A 17,228-nucleotide genomic window follows, 5' to 3' on the forward strand; every position below is an offset into this window, starting at 1 on the left:
TATGCCGAGGATCCGTCCTCCGTCGCTCGTTGTCTCCCTCACTCGCCGCGTCCCTATCCTACCCCTCTCGGCTGCCGTGTCTCGCTGTCTCAGCGGGTTGATACCACTGGTCGCCCCGGGGGTCAAGCGTGCCGACGAACGGACTGTGCTTGCCCCTAGCAACCCTATCCTAGCCTACCCAGGTCCACACCGGACCACTCTCGCCCAAGACGACTCCAACCAGCTTGGCGGGTCCGGCTTCAGCTTCTCTCGTCTTCTGTCTTCATCATACTGACCCTTGGGCTCGTTTTGACCGTCTTATATATCCCTCGCGACCCCTTCCAGAACATTCTCCATGAGATCCCTCTCTGATTGGCAGATGCCGGTCTTTTTGAATTTCGGTCCGCCTCCCCCCTTATTTACCCCAACGGTCATCCTGACCCCGACAGCTCTCGACGTTCCCACGATGACGCTCACCAAGCACCGCTTCTGGCTGCCGAGCGCGGACATACAGCCGCTATCGAGTATGCCGCGTTGAACCACTACATCTGTACGACCAAGACCAGCTCCCGTCATAGCAATGGGGAATATACGCCTGTGACAGCTAACAGAAATGAGCGCGTAACAATAATTGCAATTTCCTTTGTCAATCCACTGCTGGATGAAGGCCTACCCATGGCACGGTAGTCATTTGACCATACTTCACCAGGCTGGTCACCGTGGCTTGGTGAAGATTAAGGGGGCGATTGGGACCCTGGGCCGGTTAAGGTATCACTCGCCACACCACTGATACAAGGGCGGCGTGTTGCGGGAATCGAACTCAAGCGAAAATAGCTCGCCGGTGAGAGAACCACGGAAATACAACACCACCCATCTTCGTGACAATGCTTTCTCATTGTTCCCCAACACTCACACAAAAACGATAAAGATAGCCGGCTGGCTACTACCCAAGCGAGGAGTGTAAGCGTCATGACACCTAATGATACGCATTTCACAAGTAGTACTAATCGCATATCTGCATTTCCCATAAATATGCTAAATTCCTCTTGATATGCAAATGCTTTTGTCAAGGCGCTCTTCCCCCTCCATCCCAGCTTAAATAGACGCTCCAAGCCTGGGGTGTGTCATTCAGACTCTGTCTTCTCGACAGACCTGTTCTCCACCTGAGGACGGCTGCTTGCGTTGTTGCCGAAACGTCGTGAGAATTATTTTATTATGTTTTATTTTTATTATTTTATTCTTTCCATTCTACGTGACTTTACCGAAAGAACCAAGAAGACGTAATGACACCGACGACTCTCTACTGGGAGCCTCTTCGTTATGGACACAGCAACAACACAAGGCCCAGGCTTCCTAATTAGCTCATGAAGCTCGCGCCTTCTCCACTCGAAAATCCCCCTCCTCCTCCTCGTGTTCTCCGCCCCTTTAATCCTTCTCCAGCCCCCTTTCTCGAACTTTCCACCACCCCCCTCGCTGTTTGTTTCACCACAGCCAACCCCCGTCTCCTCCTCCAACTTCGCCTCTGGGATCCGACTTCCGTTTTCCGCTTTTTGCCCCCCCCCCCCGTTTCAATCTTTTCTCCAATTTTGAAAACCCCGCTTCGCCTCCCGACCAATTGTCGCGGATGACGCCAAAAGGCACAAAACTCAAAGACAATGCACCATCAGAGTATGAGAGCTCGGGGTAAGCATTTACACCATTGGAACCTCCTTTGGTCCAACACCATGTGAGACTAGGCTCTAAGAAAAGCTGTCTCGGGTGTGGACCAATCAATTCAAGGACAGTGCATACATGATCAGAGTTGTGTTTTTTGTTTTTATTTCCGACCGCAGGTATTGTGGTCAATGCAAACATGACTCCTTGTAAAAAAAGGTATCAGTTTTGTTGCCAGATAAAAGGGGGAAAAAACAATTATCATGTGTCTGTATCGTTCCACGTTCTGCCACGAGGCGTGTGTGGTGGTTAACGCAGACCTGATGTCTTGCCGCAAAAGGTGTTTGAACATCTTAACACAACTTCCGTTTAATTGCCAGAAAGGGTGTTCATTTAAATGGTATTCTTATCGTGTCGTAGCCGAGCTCCACTTGGTAGTATGTAAATCACGCGGCGATGCTGCTGCTTCTGCTGCGTTGGCAGCGGTGCACAAGCAAAGTCCAACTCTAACAACCCATCTTGCTCGGCGGGAATATCACGTGAATATTTAGTCCGAGCATAGACGGTCATCCAACGTCTCACGCAATTCAATAATTACAGCCACGGGAAGGGGGAGCGGTGGGGAAGGAGGGGGGGGCGGTGGGGAAGGGGGGTGTGGAAGGGGGGCGGTGGGGAAGGGGGGGGGAGGGGGGGGCGGTGGGGAAGGGGGGGGGCGGGGGGGGCGGTGGGGAAGGGGGGTGTGGAAGGGGGGCGGTGGGGAAGGGGGGGGGAGGGGGGGGCGGTGGGGAAGGGGGGGGCGGTGGGGAAGGGGGGGGCGGGGGGGGCGGTGGGGAAGGGGGGGGGAAGAAGGGGGGGGGGAAGAAAGGAGGGAAGGGGGGGGAAGGAGGGGGGGCGATGGAGAAGGAGGGGGGGGAAGAAGGGGGGGGAAGAAAGGAAGGGGAAGGAGGGGGGGCGATGGAGGAGGGGGGGGGAAGAAGGGGGGGGAAAGGGGGGGGGGATGGAGGGGGGTGGGTGTTGTGGATGCTTTGCTACCTCAGCAGCGTGCGGCGTGAGTCGTCTGGAGAAGGCGGTGGACGTGAAGGCGGTGCTCGGATCGTTCGTTAACGCGCCATTATTTATTGTTTTCACTCAACAACAAATCAACAACAAACCCCGCGTGAAATATTTGCGCCTACACATTTTTTTCCCATTATTTTCATCCCCCCCCCCCTTTACTCTCAGGCACGCGTGTAAACTACGCATCCCGCGGATGACGTAGGGGAAAGTCTTGGCAGCGCAGGGGCGAGAATAATAATAATTATTATATATTTCCTTTTTTGTGTGTTTTTTCCCAAAGTAAGCCATGCTCCTGGGTGCTGCTCCGTCTGCGTTGATGTCTCCACCGCGAGACTCGACCGCTCGCTCCACCACCACCACCCTGAGCTACCACCACCACCATCATCATTGCCTCTTCCTGCTCATCATCATCTCATCCTCAGCTGCTGCTGTTCTCGCTGGCGTGTCAGCCAACCTATCACCCTCGTCCACTCCACCACCACCTCCACCACGGACGGACACCACCACCAGCACCGGCCACCCGATGTTGTTCTTCGGCACCGAGGAGGTCCGGGCGATGAGGATGCGCGCCTCGTCCTCGCACGCCCCCCACGCCGCGCGGCTGCGGGCGGCCGCCCGCGAGATGCTGGCGACCCCCGGCGACTTCGTGCCGCCCCGGGAGCCGTCGCTGTTCGCGGCGCAGTGGAACGAGGCGTTCGGCAACAACCTGGGAGCCCTCTCCTTCTACTGCTTCCTCTACCCCAACCACACGCGCGCGCTGCAGCTCGCTCTGCAGTACATGGACGCGATGGCGGTGCAGCCCAGCTGGTGCGTGCGTGTGTGCTGTGTGTGTGTACTGTGTGTGTGTGTGCTGTGTGTGTGTGTGCTGTGTGTGTGTGCTGTGTGTGTGTGCTGTGTGTGTGTGCTGTGTGTGTGTGTGTGCTGTGTGTGTGTGTGCTGTGTGTGTGCGTGCTGTGTGTGTGCGTGCTGTGTGTGTGCGTGCTGTGTGTGTGCGTGCTGTGTGTGTGCGTGCTGTGTGTGTGCGTGCTGTGTGTGTGCGTGCTGTGTGTGTGCGTGCTGTGTGTGTGCGTGCTGTGTGTGTGCGTGCTGTGTGTGTGCGTGCTGTGTGTGTGCGTGCTGTGTGTGTGCGTGCTGTGTGTGCGCGTGCTGTGTGCTGTGTGTGCTGTGTGTGTGTGTGCTGTGTGTGTGTGTGCTGTGTGTGTGTGTGCTGTGTGCGTGTGTGTGCTGTGTGCGTGGTGTGTGTTGTGTGCGTGGTGTGTGTTGTGTGCGTGCTGTGTGTGTGTGCGTGCTGTGTGTGTGCGTACTGTGTGTGTGCGTGCTGTGTGTGTGCGTGCTGTGTGTGTGCGTGCTGTGTGCTGTGTGTGTACTGTGTGTGTGTGTGCTGTGTGTGTACTGTGTGTGCTGTGTACTGTGTGTGTGCTGTGCTGTGTGTGTACTGTGTGTGTGTACTGTGTGTGTGTGTACTCTGTGTGTGGTGTGTGTACTGTGTGAGTGTACTGTATGTGTACTGTATGTGTACTGTGTGTGCTATGTGTACTGTGTGTGCTGTGTGTGTGTGTGTACTGTGTGTGTGTGTGTACTGCGTGTGTGTGTACTGCGTGTGTGCACTGTGTGTGTGTACTGTGTGTGTGTGTACTGTGTGTAGTGTGTACTGTGTGTAGTGTGTACTGCGTGTGTGTACTGTTGTGTGCTGTGTGTACTGTGTGTGTGTACTGTGTGTGTGCTGTGTGTGTGTAGTGTGTGTATACTGCGTGTGTGTATACTGCGTGTGTGTACTGTGTGTGTGTAGTGTGTGTATGTGTACTGTGTGTGTGTACTGTGTGTGTGTACTGTGCGTGTGTACTGTGTGTGTACTGTGTGTATGTAGTGTGTGTGTACTGTGTGTGTGTGTACTGTGTGTGTACTGTGTGTGTGCTGTGTGTATGTACTGCGTGGGTGTACTGTGTGTAGTGTGTATGGTGTATGTAGTGTGTGTGTACTGTGTATAGTGTGTGTGCACTGTGTGTGTGTGTACTGCGTGTGTACTGCATGTGTACTGCACTGTGTGTGTGTGTACTGTGTGGAGTGTGTACTGTGTGTGTGCTGTATGTGTACTATGTGTATGTACTGTGTGTTTGTACTGTGTGTACTGTGTGTGCGCTGGGTGTAGTGTGTACTGTGCGTGTGTACTGTGTGTGTAGTGTGTGCTGTGTGTGTGTGTACTGTGTGTGTGCGTACTGTGTGTACTGTGTGTGTATGTACTGTGTGTGTATGTACTGTGTGTGTACTCTGTGTACTGCGTGTGTGTACTGCGTGTGTGTACTGCGTGTGTGGACTATGTACTGTATGTGTACTGTGTGTGTACTGTATGTGTACTGTGTGTGTGTACTATGTGTACTGTGTGTGTATACTATGTGTGTACTGTGTGTGTGTGCTGTGCCTGTGTACTGTGTGTGTACTGTGTGTACTGCGTGTGTGTGTACTGCGTGTGTGTACTGCGTGTGTGTACTGTGTGTGTGTACTGTGTGTGTACTGTGTCTGTGTACTGTGTGTGTACTGTGTGTGTGTACTGTGTGTACTGCGTGTGTGTGTACTGTGTGTGTACTGCGTGTGTGTACTGTGTGTGTGTACTGTGTATGTACTGTGTCTGTGTACTGTGTGTGTACTGTGTGTGTGTACTGTGTGTACTGCGTGTGTGTATTGTGTGTATGTACTGCGTGTGTGTGTACTGCGTGTGTGTGTACTGTGTGCGTGTACTGTGTGCGTGTACTGTGTGCGTGTACTGTGTGCGTGTACTGTGTGTGTACTGTGTGTGTACTGTGTGTGTACTTTGTGTGTGTGTACTGTGTGTGTGTACTGTGTGTGTACTGTGTGTGTGTACTGTGTGTGTGTACTGTGTGTGTACTGTGTGTGTACTGTATGTGTACTTTGTGTGTGTGTACTGTGTGTGTGTACTGTGTGTGTGTACTGTGTGTGTGTACTGTGTGTGTGTGATTTGTTGACGTGACTAACCTTACCGATTTGCTGGTTCGGGTGGTTGCGGGTTTCACGGCACATTTACATTTACGTGGTCTCACCAAAAAACCTCTATTATGGAGGGTTAAAGGAGAACAAACTTTGGTTGCGAAGACGGAGCGCCCCTACAGCGTTAAGTGTTCGAGTCCGTGAGCGTCACGATGCGATTCAGCAACAGGAGGCGCGATATATAAAAGCCCCCTATAGGTGCCACCGTGCGAAGAGACACATCACAGCGCTTGTTGTTGTTGGATGGGGGCGAGGACACATTTTTAAAAGGGACCCGATTTACCGACTACAAAAAAAAGAGAGCTGTCTATGTATGACCTCTGTAACTTCTCAGCCGACCAATCGTGTTTAAACGAACCGCGTGCCCTCCCAGGTTGGTGCGAGGCGACCCGTCCGACGAGGTGCCCATGGCCCACTCCCTCGTCGGCTTCGCCACGGCCTTCGACCTCCTGCACGGGCGCCTGGGGCCCGCGCGCCGCTCCCTCTACCTGGACGCGATCGTGGCGGCCGCCGGCTACATGTACGAGCGCTCGTTCGACCGCGGCTGGGGCCAGCAGTACCTGCACAACCACCAGCCCACCAACTGCGTGGCGCTGCTCACCGCCGGGCTCGTCGTCATGGCACAGGGTAACGCTCCAACGTCGTCGTCGTCAATTATGTCGGTCAGCTGTACGGTTTTGTAGCTACTAGTTTAGGGGCTCCATAGTTTTTTCTTTTTGTGTTCGTTCGTTAGTTTCTCAATCTGCTTGTCCCGGTGAGGGTCGCGGCGGCAGCGTGTTGAGTAGTGGCGACAGACCTCCCTTTCCCTGGCGACAGACTCTAGCACTACATTACCTTACACTACTACACTACTATACACTACTACACGATACACTACACTACTATACACATAGTCTCGCTCTTCCTGGGGAATTCCCAGGCGTCCCCAGGCCAGCTGAGCGACACAGTTCCAGCGCCGCCAGCAGCAGCATGTCCTGGGCTGGCCCCGGGGTCTTCGCCCAGGGGGACGTTGCTGCTGCTGCTGCTGCCTGGTAGAGGTCCAGGGGCGAGTCTACTGGGAGGCATCCTTACCAGGTGCCCGAACCACTCTTCTCACTGTTTTTTGTGAAAAGAGTGAAACGTCTTTAGCCAATCAGATTGCACGCAGATGGACGGAGTAATATTTCCCGGTCATTGAAATAAGCGGCCCGAACGCCGTGACCCCAACGCCGTGATCCGTGGTCTACATGCTGCTGGATGAGGGCCAGCGGATTGGGGGGCCGTAAACAGAACTTTTTTTTTTGGTGGGTGGGGGGGGGCGGCGTTAAAGAGACAGGGTTTCCACCTCTGAGCTGCCAAAAGTCTCGGACGCATCGTGAAAAAGACGGAGAGAGAGTAACCCACAATGCAGCGGGGCTGGGGCGGTCTGTCGTGGCGGGCGGTGGCGGCTACGCTGCTGCGCGTGGCAGCTGCCTGTGAGCCCGCACCGCGTGTGGATGCAGCGGTGAGGGCTGGTGGATCGCCGCACACACACACAGATGTTGTTTGCGAAACTCCCTTCCCGTGGGGGTGGAGGAGGAGCCGTTACCCTGACTCGCCAGGAGAATGCGGGACAGCAGCAAAGTGTGGACTAATCCCCATCTGTCCCGTCTGTGTGGGGTAGAGTTGTTGCCCGCTCGGACTCGTGCGTTTTCTCCGGGTGCTCCAGTTTCCTCCCTCGTCAATTGGCTGAAAACGTCTCGATATATAGAGGATTGCAGAGCTTGGGCAGTCGTTGCGAGTGCCGGCTCACCGCCTGGCTGCTGCCTTCCAGCTGTGTGCGTGTTCCGTCAGCGATAGTGAGATGCACAATGTGCGAACATTATTATGCAGCTTAACACATAGGAGGCTTTCGCGACCAATATCATCCATAATATAGCTTTTTAGGGTTAGATCGCGTAAATATAAATGTGTTGTTAAACCCGCCACCGCCCGACACAGCCAACTAGTGAGGTTTGTCAGGTAAACCGAACGTGCCAATTCGTCACTAGTACAGCACTAACCGGTGTGTTGGAGAGCCAAGCCACAACATTTACAATCAGAGTACGACGTTTCGGCAGTTATTACCACTAGCTTCATCATTATTATACAACCGATACATAATTGAGCTTTCAACGTCCCGGGAAGCCTCACAGCTTTCCCAAAGAGAGCCACCCCAAAAAAATAACTTTAATTTGGACTTTTAGTGTTTAATGACATATTTACCGTGGGACATGCACCTAAAACAATAGGACAGCCTTGCGGAAAACCAGGACCAGTTGTAACCGCGGTGACGTGAAAACCAACGTCACATCAAAGTTAGGCGACAAGTCGCGTGAAATTATTACATTCATTGAAATAAACTGCAATGATTCGGCAGCGTTACGTTTTGTTTGTTTGTTTACAATTAGCGAGCGGGGGAAACCTGCACGACAGTTTCCTGCCATATTCTCCACTAAACTTCAATTTGTTTCCGCCTACGCCGCAGAGGGATTTTGAATAATAATAATGATATGGAGAGCCTCAAGCTGGGCTCTTCACACTTACTTTGTTTCTCCACCAGGGTTCCCGCCATTTCGACTGTTTTTTTGACCAATTCCTTTTTAATGAGCGCCCGCGCGTGTGGGAGGAAAGCGGAGGCGCCCCAAGCAAAATACCCACGATGCACTGCGGGGTAACATTCACCACGTGCGCACATCGACAGCGGCTCAACGCGTCCGTCGGCAGCAACCGTGTGGCCCCGAAATAAAAACCTCATCACTCGCTGCTTTGCTCATTCACTTCTCCAATTGCCCACTCACTTCGTCTCTCACTGATCCACCTTATCTACCACTCGCTCATCCAATCACTTGATCATCCAATCGCTAACTCATCCACCTCATCTAATCATTCACTCATCCACCTTATCTACCACTCGCTCATCCAATCACTAACTCATCCACCTCATCCAATCACTCATTTATCCAACCTCATCATCCACTCGCTCATCCAATCACTCGCTCATCCAATCACTCGCTCATCCACCTTATCACCCGCTTACTCATATGACCTCTCACTCACCTCATCGCTCACTTCCTCGCTCAATCATCTCATACCTTCCGCCCCTCCCACACTCAATCTCTCCCTGCCCCCCGCCCCTCTCACCGCCGCAGGGCACCTGAACGACGCCTACCTGTGGCTGAGCCAGGCGGTGCTGGTGATGGAGCGGGCCCTGCTGCTGCTGCGCGAGGTGCGCGACGGCTCCCTGCACGAGGGCGTCGCGTACGCCTCCTACTCGACACGCTCGCTGCTGCAGTACGTCCACCTGCTGCTGCGCCACCTCGACGTCGACCACACGGGACATCCCTGGCTGCGGCAGCACTTCGCCTTCCTCTACCGCACCATCCTGCCCGGTACGCCAGGGGGCGGGTGGGGGGTGGGGGTCTGAGCACCAACACCCCCCCCCCTCATCACCCCCCAGCTCCCCTCCTAAAACTAAACTTTCGTATTTTTACCAGGTAAGGCCCACTGAGCTCTATAGCTCTTTCTTCAGAAGCAACCTTAGCTACACGTAGGCACTGTCCAGGTGGATGGGGCGAGAGGTGGCCGGGGGGGTGGGCAGGGGTGGGTGAAGGGGGGGAAGAGGGGCGGGGAGGGAGGGGAAGGTGTTAGTATGAATGAGCAAGTGAGTGGGTGATGACTGAGTGAGTGAGTAGTCAGGTTAGTGGTCAGGCGAGTGGGTTAGGTGGATGGGCGATGCGATGCGTGGTCAACTTGAGAGCCAGAATTTCACGATGGACAAAAGCGGCCCCGCATCCAAGCTCACTCCGCTTAGCATACCACCGTTCGACGTGGAGGCCTGTGGACCGAGGCGAACCAACGTCGGTGGCGGAGTTGTCGAGCGTGCAGGCGGTGCAACTGCACCGGGGTGGCCCCTGGCCCCGAGGGGCCCGAGGCAGCCCCGCCCTGGGCAGAGCGCGGCGAGCCGGCACCGAGCGCTGGCGGCTGGCCTGGAGGGCCCTGGCAGTGGCGCCGGCTTGGGTCAACATTGGCGGACGACGTGCTAATTGGAGACGGCTGGGCCCCATTTCATTGCTCGCACCGGGGCCCGTGCCAATGCCGCTCGCGCGCGCAGGCGAAGTCTGCTCACGACGGTGGGACCGAACGCGTCGGTACGAGAGATGTAATTGGGCGGTGCGTGGCCGGGCTCATCTGGATGGAATTGGCGATGCTTGGCAGCTTGCCGCGGGCTCGACGGAGTCACTACACCAACGCAGCGATGGCCAAATCTCACCCTAAATGCGCCCAATCCGGTGGGATCTCGAGACGCTAAGTCGGGGTTAAGTCTGGTTATTACGTGGATGGGAGAATGCCTGGGAGTCCCACATTATACGTAGGCTTGGGCTGCAGGGTGGCCAGGATAGCATTCTTGAATCGATCTGTATGGAGCAGGAAAACCGTGCTAACCGAAGGAGCGTGTGACTGCCGCAGGCTTCCAGCGCACGGTTGGGATCGCCGACTCGAACTACAACTGGTTCTACGGCCCCGAGAGCCAGCTGGCCTTCCTCGACGCCTTCGTGATGCGCAATGGCAGCGGCAACTGGCTGGCCGACATGATCCGCAAGCACCGGCCGGCGTCGGGACCCGGGGCGCCCTCCCGCAGCCAGCGCTGGACCACGCTGCACACAGAGTTCATCTGGTGAGACACCAACCCCACAGCACCCCCTACCCCCCCAGGCCTCCCTCCACAGCCGCGCTACGCCGCCCACCGCCGCTTCCGAACCCTCCGACCTCCGTCTCGACGTCCAGCGGATCGAGCGCGGGCCCCCCGTGTCGTTCCCCCGTGAGCCGCGCAGGTTCGACGCGTCGCTGACCCCGCGGCCGCCCCCGGACTTCGGCTCGCCGCGGCTCCACGTCTTCCGCGACTGGGGGGGTGGCGACCTACGGCGCGGCGCAGCCCGCCGGCGCCAACGCCTCCTTCTTCTCGTTCAAGTCGGGCAAGATCGGCGGGCGCGCCATCTACGACATCGTTCACGGCAAGCGCTACGCGGCCTGGGTGCGCGGCTGGCGCAACTTCAACCCGGGCCACGAGCACCCCGACCAGAACTCGTTCGTGTTCGTGCCGAGCCGCGGCGGCGCCGGCGGGGGGGGCGGCGACGCGCCGCCGCCGGCGGCCTGCGTGACGGAGGCCCTCTACGGGCCCAAGTACACCTTCCTCAACAACGGCCTCATGTTCTCCCCACCCGCCGCTCCGGACGTGTGCTTCCCGCCGTGGCAGGGCCAGGCGACGGAGAGCTGCGACTCCAAGTGGATGCGCTACAAGCGCGGCGCCGCGGGCGACGCTCACGGCCGCCTGGAGCGCGCCCAGGAGCGCGGCGGCGTGGTGTTCGCACGGGGGGAGGCCGCGGGGGCCTACGACGCGGCGCTGGGGCTCGCCAGCGTGCAGCGTAGCGCGCTGCTGCTGCGGCCCGACCTGCTGCTCGTCGTCGACCACGTGCGGCGGCGCCCGGGGGCGCGCGCCTCCCGCATGCGCGCGTTCTTCAACAACGTGGACGCCGGATTCCGCCCCGTGGCGGTGGGGGCGCTGAACGGAGCGGTGGTGGCGGCGCCGGCGGCGGTGGGCGGCGACGGCGGCGGCGTCGGCGCGGAGGCGTGCCGGATGTTCTGGGTGGACGACACCGGAGTGAGCGCGCGCGGAAAGCTGACCGACAGCCCCTTCCGGTCGAACCACTCGTTTGCGGGGAGCTACCTGGCGAGCGTGGTGACGCCGCTGCGCGGGGCCGTGACGCGCGCCGCCTTCGTGTTCCTCGGACCATCGCTGTCGCTGCGCAGCCTCAAGCTCATCCCACGCAACGACTCCGTCACGGTGTACGTCATCGCCAACTCGGTGCTCTACACCGTCTACCTGCGCACCGACGAGGCCACGGCGCCCGCCGACGGTGGCGCCGGCGGTGCCGTGGCTATGGTGTCCACGGACAGGAACACGGTGTTTTTCGACGGAGGAGCGGAGCTCCCGGAGGAGCGCCCCGCGGAGGACGAGGCCGCCGACGAGGATTACGAGGCCGCCGTCGACAGGACCTTGGAGAGGCTGAGGGACACCTTCAGGGAGCTCGACGGGCGCAGGAACCCCCGGAAGCCTGCGCCGCCCGGGGGCAGCCGACCTCGGGGCGGCTCCCGGAGGACCGCGGAGAAACGCGGGAGCGGCGGCAACCGGGAGAGGCCCCCGAAGCGCCCGCGCGCGAGCAGAACCCGCGACGACGGTGACCACGGCGGTGACCACGGCGGTGACGCGGCACGCGAACCCGCACGGGGGAACAACCCGCGCGCCGATTTCGGCGACTCGGACTTCATCGACACGGCCGAGATGCACGACCGGGGCCTCCCGCGCTGGGAGTTGAACCCCGGCGAGGAGGGCGAGGAGGGCGAGGAGGGCGACGCGGCTCCATCGACGCCCGGGGAAGGCGGCGCTCGGGGTCGGGGCGACCGCCTGCCCGAGCTGCGGCCCAGGCCGGCCGACGCGGCCGTGGCCGCCGCCGGGGGAGGGTTCCGGAACGAGCCGGAGGCGGCGGGGCAGTCGGAGCGTGGAGCGGCCGCCGTGGCGCCCGTGCCGTACGCGCGGATATTCCTGCTCGTCAACGCGTGCGGCTTTGCGGCGCTGCTCGTGGCGCAGCTGCGCTGTGCAGGGCGCCACTGGGTGCTGCACAACCACCGGGTGCTGTACGCGCTGCTCATCGCGGACAGCGTCGCCATCTTCGCCATCTACTCCACGTGCTCCAGGACCGACTGCTAGCGGTGACATCCAACGAGTCACGTGGCAACATCGCCCCGCCGCCGCCTACGGGCTTAACGCCGACTCGCGAGCCGCCGCTGGGCGTTCACCCTTCGCCGCGCAGAGACAGCTGCCCCCAGGGTGTCCCGCTTGGCGAGACTGCCGCAGTGAGATTCGACATGTACCGCACCGGAGGCGCGGCTCAAATGATGGATTATGATGACGATGATGAGCCGAGTGTGACGCCGGACGCATCGTCTTTCTCGGTCACGCAAACTCATCTCCATTGCTGCCAACTGAGACAGTGATGGAAATTCCACATTACCATGGTAGGGGCCCGTGACTCCATGGGATGACCGCTGTTGACTTCCGACAAAGTAGTGCTGCTCGTATTGTTGATCTCATGGGAAAGACGGCGACGACGCTGATGATGACGATGATGGTCAACCTCTGGTATTTGAACTCATGACCTCGTGATTGTGATTTAAGCACTCTGGCCTTAAGGAAAATTCTAAGTAAAAGAAAGTAATGTACAAGTGTGAGATATGGACGAGACGTTTGTGTGCAAAGAGAAAATGATTTTTATTGTTGTGTTGCAGATAAAATAAATAAATCTATTTTTATTTTCTCGTGTCTTGTTGCAAATTTGTTATACATGTGTATATATTATTATTTTTTTATCCAGATGAAAGAAAATTCGGAATCATAAGTTAAAGAAATACCGTATTTTGCTGGCTAACAATTTTGGTGTTGGACACTGTACCAAAAATAATAATAATATTTGTAACTCTAATCCGTATTCATCGTCATAATCACACCGATAGCAACAACCTTGCCCATAACATTGCCTCTACTACGAATGCTATACCTGCAATCCAAACACTGCCGTCCCAAAGTGTATAGCCTTGACTGTAGTCCTATCCTCAATCCTATTCCTTGCTCTAACTCTGAGTCTAATTCTCGGCATAAAAGCCACAATAAATATCCTTAACGCTCATCCTCACACTAACCCTGTCCCTAACCGTAGCCCTCGCTGCCATCTGAGCCACAGCTTTTCCTTGAACATATTTCTCATTCCACCGCAACCAAAAAAAAACATTTCAAAGCTCTCCCGTCGGTAGACATTTCCTTACAAAGGGAGAAACGCTCGCCCCTGGGGTCACCATCGTCGTCGTCGTTATTCGTGATGCCTCTGAGGTTGCTTCATCATTTTGAGCGTAAAAACCACGGACAATGAAGACGAAGAATAAACTGTAGAGTGTTGCTGGCTTGGGATTGAAACCCAAAGACGGAAGGAGCCACGTGGATTGCAGAACGCAGATGTCCTACCGACGTCTAAAGCCAAGCGAGTGTGCCTGGGCGGGACACGTCGTGCCGAGAAGGGACAACGGCCGGCGGTCGAGACTTGCGAGGGAGTGGCAGCCAAAGCAGGGAGCGCACGCCCCCGAGGGACATCCACTGTGGAGATGGAGCGACGAAGCCAGTGCAGGCGCTGGGTAGATGGTTACGATGCGGGTTAGTGAGAGGTGGCGATGGCTTGGAGAGGCCTTTATCAAGCAGTTGATTGTTCACGGTTGAAGCATCGGCGCTAATTGTTCACTTTCGTTTGGACATAAAAACTGACGCCCAAATCTCTCGAGTTTGCCTCGAACAGAGCTCTGTAAAATGCAACATGTCCATTGTTAATAGTTTTTTTTCCCTTTTATCCGGCAACACAACTGACACCTTTTTTACAAGGAGTCATGTTTGCATTGACCACAATACCTGCGGTCGGAATGCAAACAAAAACACAACTCTGATAATGTATGGACTGTCCTTGAAATTGATTGGTCCACACCCGAGACAGCTTTTCTTAGAGCCTAGTCTCACATGGTGTTGGACCAGATGACACCAAAAGGCGCACTGGTCCATTGTTTGCAACGTGTCGGCATCTTGAGGTGGCCTTCATCCAGCTGTGCGACGTTTCGATCGCAACACAAGCAATCGTCATCAGGAGAAAATAGAGCTTTCGTGACTGCAGGAATTCATATTCTTTGGGTCTTTCGGTAAAGTCACGTAGAACAAAAAAAATAATAACAATAAAATTATGAAAATGAAAATAAAGTGAATGAATGTAAGATCGGAGAGTTATCACATTTACATGCGAATTTCTCACTTTACCATCACTAGCCCCGCCCATTCCGTTTATGACCCTTGGGCTACACCCATTTCAAACCTTTAAAACAGCCTGCCTCAGCAGCTTCCCCCCTCTTTTTTTTATTCTGATGACGATTGCTTGTGTTGCGATCGAAACGTCGTGATATTTTTTTATCCATTCACTTTATTGTTATTATTTTATTGTTATTATTTTTTCTATCTACGTGGCTTTACCAAAAGACCCAAACAATATAGATAATGACCATTGCTCCTGCAGCTGCTGCTGATGGTGAAGCGCCGAGCAAATGCTCGGAGTGTCTCGCCCGCCGACCCCAATGGGCCGCGGAGTTAAATTCACGGCTCCGAATCTAAAGGGGCCTCGCTTCACGGAACACCATGACCCCCTTCCAACCGCCAGCCAAAGACAACTGCAAATCCTCGCCACCATTTCCATCGGCTCTCGGCGTGCCCCCAACATGTTTAAATGCCTTTATGGGAAGGTCGTGATTTTTATTTTATTTTATTTTTATTAATTTTTTTATTTCATTTTTTACCTACGTGACTTTACCGAAAAGTACTAAGTGTATGAATCCTTGCAGTCACGAAAGCTTCAAAGCTAGAATTTATGGGAAGGATTCTTTTTGAAGCCACGGCCTCTTTAAAGAAAAACCAAAAACACGGTGTTGGCTTTCTGATGCGTTTCCCCTTCACTTTTTGTTTTCCAAAAGGCTCTGGTGTGCACATGCGGTGGGGGTGCGCTATTTTCTTTGGGCAAATTCCGCTTGGCAGCGACGGAGGAGAGGCGGAGAAGTTGTTGCATCGACTGCCGTGCGGTTTCGCGGCAGTGCCTCGTACACTCTGCGTGGCTCGGGAATCGGCCAGTGCCGATTTTTAGTCGTGAGATGGAATTCGAGTCCCCGAGTGATTCCTCGCTGCTCAATTAAACGTTGAGGCACTGGTGCTAATCGCCTCTTTACAGCCAATGCAGAGCCAGCGGTGGAAAATTCCACATTCCTATGACAGGGGCGAGTGTCCACAAAGTGGGACTCATTACATCGACGACCCTGCTCGGGTTAAAGTGACTTTGTACTTTCACTTTAGTGCAGTACGTGGTCACTTGAAAACGTGGACGGTGAGCAGCGAGCATGGCAATGACTCCGCCATTGACTGACCGTCGCGTTATGGTTCGTCAATGACTCAGGCCAACTATGACGCAACAGAACTAACCGTGACGCGGAGGAACTAACTGTGACGTAACGGAAGACCAACATGGCGACTGGCCATGTACAGTACCGTGTGTGTACGCGTGTCGATTCGCCGAGTTCACCGATTGGCTGATTCTAGATTTGGCTGACTTGGAAATAAATGGGGGTGGAGGAAATGGCGTGCTCCTCGCTCCAACATTGCACACTGTGCAGCGCACAGTGTTTGATCTAGACGTTCCACAGACCAAGGGAAGGACGCCATGGAATCCACAGGCCTGGACTTGAGTCACTTCCCACAGGTTGTCGTCGATTAGACTCAGGATTTAGAGTCTTTGGTTGCTATCAATGTCCGGACGATGATAATCCACTTTGTTGAGCTATCATTTGTGGCCAGGTCGCTTCTGAAAAATGGCTGTGCAGCTCATCAGGATTTTCCTGTTGGAAAAAAAAGTTTTAAACGTTAACTTATTTTTTTCTTAAGCATTTCTTAACTTAACACACTGCGAAGAAAACATTCCCGGCAGGTGGCGGCGAAACGTCGGAACATCATCGCAGTTGGTGTGAGGCTTCATCGCTTGTTGCCCTTCCCCCGCACCTCCGATTAGCAACGGGTGGCTACGCGCGGTGCGAGACATACAGACAATCGCGTTCCTGCATTTGCTGCGTCCATGTCACGGTGAGATCATGGGTATCATCATCATCGCCATCACCGCCGTCGCCACCTCCATCGACCCAGAGTGCTTTGCCAGGGGTCTCGGGGCGGGCGAGCGGTGGACCACGGCCTGCGGTTGAGGAAGCGAATCCAGGGACAGACGCAGGGCGCCGGGTGGGCAAGCTGCCTGGCTGTGCAACATGTGGTGCTCGCGTTGACGAAGGGAAAAGCTGCTGTGCTCGCGTGGCTACGGTGCCACGGCCGCTGATGAGAACCACATGCGCGCTCTCTTTCTCTCGAGCCGAAGAGGGCAGTCTCCTTGACGATAAACACAAAAGTCGTGGGAGGAGGGGTGACCAGTATTTTTGACTCGTGCAGCAACTAAAAAATATGTATGTGTGTGTGTAGTTAAGATGCACATAACAAAAACTGACATCTCGGTGCGCCAAAATGCCTGTGTGTGTGTAATTATGGCAGGGCCTCTTTGTTGTGCGGTTGTTGTGTTTTTTTTTAAACCCGAACTATGGCCAGCCCTTTGATACATTTGCCCGGATTTTCTACAGTCCAAATCGCTCGCAGCAAAACGCGGCTTCATGAATAAAAGTTCAATCTTGATTCGATGCTTTCGTGACTGCAGGAATCCATACTCTTTGGTGCCTTTCGGTAAAGTCACGTAGGTATAAAATAAAATAAATCACGACGTTTCGATCGCAACACAGGCGGTCGTCCTCAGGCGGAAAACATATAATCCAGAAGTTGCGATCGAAACGTCGTGATTTATTTTACTTTAAACCTACGT

The 17,228-nt window shown here is 55.3% G+C and overlaps 1 protein-coding gene across 1 annotated transcript; it reads left to right on the top strand.

Annotated features, from left to right (window-relative positions):
• The first annotated feature begins 2,661 nt into the window (after positions 1–2,661).
• On the top strand, positions 2,662–13,030 carry DSE (dermatan sulfate epimerase). Its single transcript, XM_078880429.1, is given in 6 exon segments — positions 2,662–3,495; positions 6,065–6,318; positions 8,841–9,080; positions 10,159–10,366; positions 10,524–10,596; positions 10,598–13,030. Coding segments are annotated over 6 exon segments (3,156 nt in total). The 5' UTR covers positions 2,662–2,974; the 3' UTR covers positions 12,458–13,030.
• Positions 13,031–17,228: the final 4,198 nt, after the last annotated feature.

This window comes from Lampetra fluviatilis, chromosome 57 (assembly GCF_964198595.1).
Source record: "Lampetra fluviatilis chromosome 57, kcLamFluv1.1, whole genome shotgun sequence".
NCBI lineage: Eukaryota > Metazoa > Chordata > Hyperoartia > Petromyzontiformes > Petromyzontidae > Lampetra > Lampetra fluviatilis.